Source organism: Procambarus clarkii, chromosome 16 (genome assembly GCF_040958095.1).
Source record: "Procambarus clarkii isolate CNS0578487 chromosome 16, FALCON_Pclarkii_2.0, whole genome shotgun sequence".
NCBI lineage: Eukaryota > Metazoa > Arthropoda > Malacostraca > Decapoda > Cambaridae > Procambarus > Procambarus clarkii.
The window spans coordinates 34,188,269-34,190,211 of record NC_091165.1 but is presented as its reverse complement, the minus strand read 5'-3'; the positions used below and the strand labels follow the sequence as shown (position 1 = coordinate 34,190,211).

At 38.4% G+C, this 1,943-nt stretch overlaps 1 protein-coding gene across 1 annotated transcript; it reads right to left on the bottom strand.

Annotated features, from left to right (window-relative positions):
- Positions 1 to 216: 216 nt before the first annotated feature.
- Positions 217 to 1,506, bottom strand: LOC138365322 (nipped-B-like protein B). The gene has a single exon (XM_069325615.1). The coding sequence runs from the start codon at positions 1,504 to 1,506 to the stop codon at positions 217 to 219; it is 1,290 nt and encodes a 429-aa protein (XP_069181716.1).
- Positions 1,507 to 1,943: the final 437 nt, after the last annotated feature.

The window sequence follows — 1,943 nt, the reverse complement described above, 5'->3', positions numbered from 1 at the left end:
TTCAGATGCTTCAATGCTGGGTTTCTGTATTTCAGATGCTTCAATGCTGGGTTTCTGTATTTCAGATGATTTATCCAGGTGTTTCTGTACCTCAGATGATCCATTACAGGATTTCTGTATTTCAGATGATTTATTCTTGTGTTTCTGTACTTCAGATGCTCCCTTACAGGGTTTCTGTATTTCCGATAATTTATGCCGGTGTTTCTGTATTTCGGATCATTTATCCCGGTGTTTCTGTATTTCAGATGATTTATCCTGGCGTTTCTGTATTTCAGATGCTTCATTACAGGGTTTCTGTACTTCAGATAATTTATCCTGGTCTTTTTGTAATTCAGATGATTTATCTCGGTGATTCATTACCTCAGATGATTTATCCTTTTGTTTCTGTAACTCAGATGATTTATCCCTTTGTTTCTGTAATTCAGATGATTTATCCAGGAGTATGTATACTTCATTGCAGGATTTCTGTATTTCAGATGATTTATTGAATTTTTTCTGTATTTCAGGTGATTTATTGAATTTTTTCTGTATTTCAGATGATTTATCTCGGTATTTCTGTATATCAGATAACTTATCCCGGTTTTTCTGTTCTCTAGAAATTTCGTTACAGAATTTCTGTATTTCAGATGATTTATTCCGGTGCTTCTGCACTTCATTGCTGGGTTTCGGTATTTCAGCTTCTCTATTCCAGTATTCTTGTATTCTAAATGATTTATGCCGGTGGTTCTGTAATCCAGAGCGTCTTTTGGTGAATGTTTGTATATCAGCTGCTTCATTGCTGTATGATGATTTATCCCGGTGCTTCTGTTCTTCATTGCAGGGTTTCGGTATTTCAGCTTCTTTATTCCAGTATTCTTGTATTCTAAATGATCTATCCCGGTGTTTCCGTAATCCAGTGCGTCCTTTGGAGAATGTTTGTACATCAGCTGCTACATTGCTGTATGATGATTTATTCCAGTGCTTCTGTTCTTCATTGTAGGGTTTCGGTATTTCAGCTTCTCTATTCCAGTATTCCTGTATTCTAAATGATCTATCCCGGTGGTTCCGTAATCCAGTGCGTACTCTGGAGAATGTTTGAATATCAGCTGCTACATTGCTGTATGGTGATTTATTCCAGTGCTTCTGTTCTTCATTGTAGGGTTTCGGTATTTCAGTTTTTCTATTCCAGTATTCCTGTTTTCTAGATGAGTTATCCCGGTGGTTCCGTAATTCTGTGCGTCCTCTGTAGAATGTTTGTATATCAGCTGCTACATTGCTGTATGATGATTTATTCCAGTGCTTCTGTTCTTCATTGCAGCGTTTCGGTATTTCAGTTTTTCTATTCCAGTATTCCTGTATTCTAGATGAGTTATCCCGGTGGTTCTGTAATCCAGTGCGTCCTTTGTAGAATGTTTTTATATCAGCTGCTCCATTGCTGTATTTTTGTTTTTTTGTCGGAGCGTCATTGCTGTAGTGATGCTCACTCCGTTTTCTCTTGGAGCCGCGCACGTAATTAATTCTTTCCATTTCCAATTCACACAGGTGTTGAGAGATGAGGTCTAACTCACGGAAGTATTGAGAGAGTAGGACAAGTGACGATCCGCGTCTGGCAGGGTCTCCGTGTATACTAAAAGTACACTCAACTCACTGGGGCTAATGTGAACGCTTCTCCGTTCACCTCACTTCAAAACATAAGAAGTATGGGAGTTGCGGAAGATCTATTGGCAAATACATGGAGCTAAAATCTAAAATATTTCACGGATAGACATAAAAACATAAGGATGAAGATAACTGCAGAAAGCCCAATGGCCCATATGAGGCAGTTCCTATATATATCCACCCAATATCTTTCATATATATGAAAGACTATTACTATTTTCTTCCCATTCGGTGGTTATAATAGGAGGTGCCTCGTATGGGCCAATAGGCCCATACGAGGCCCTCTGCAGTTAAGAACATAAGAA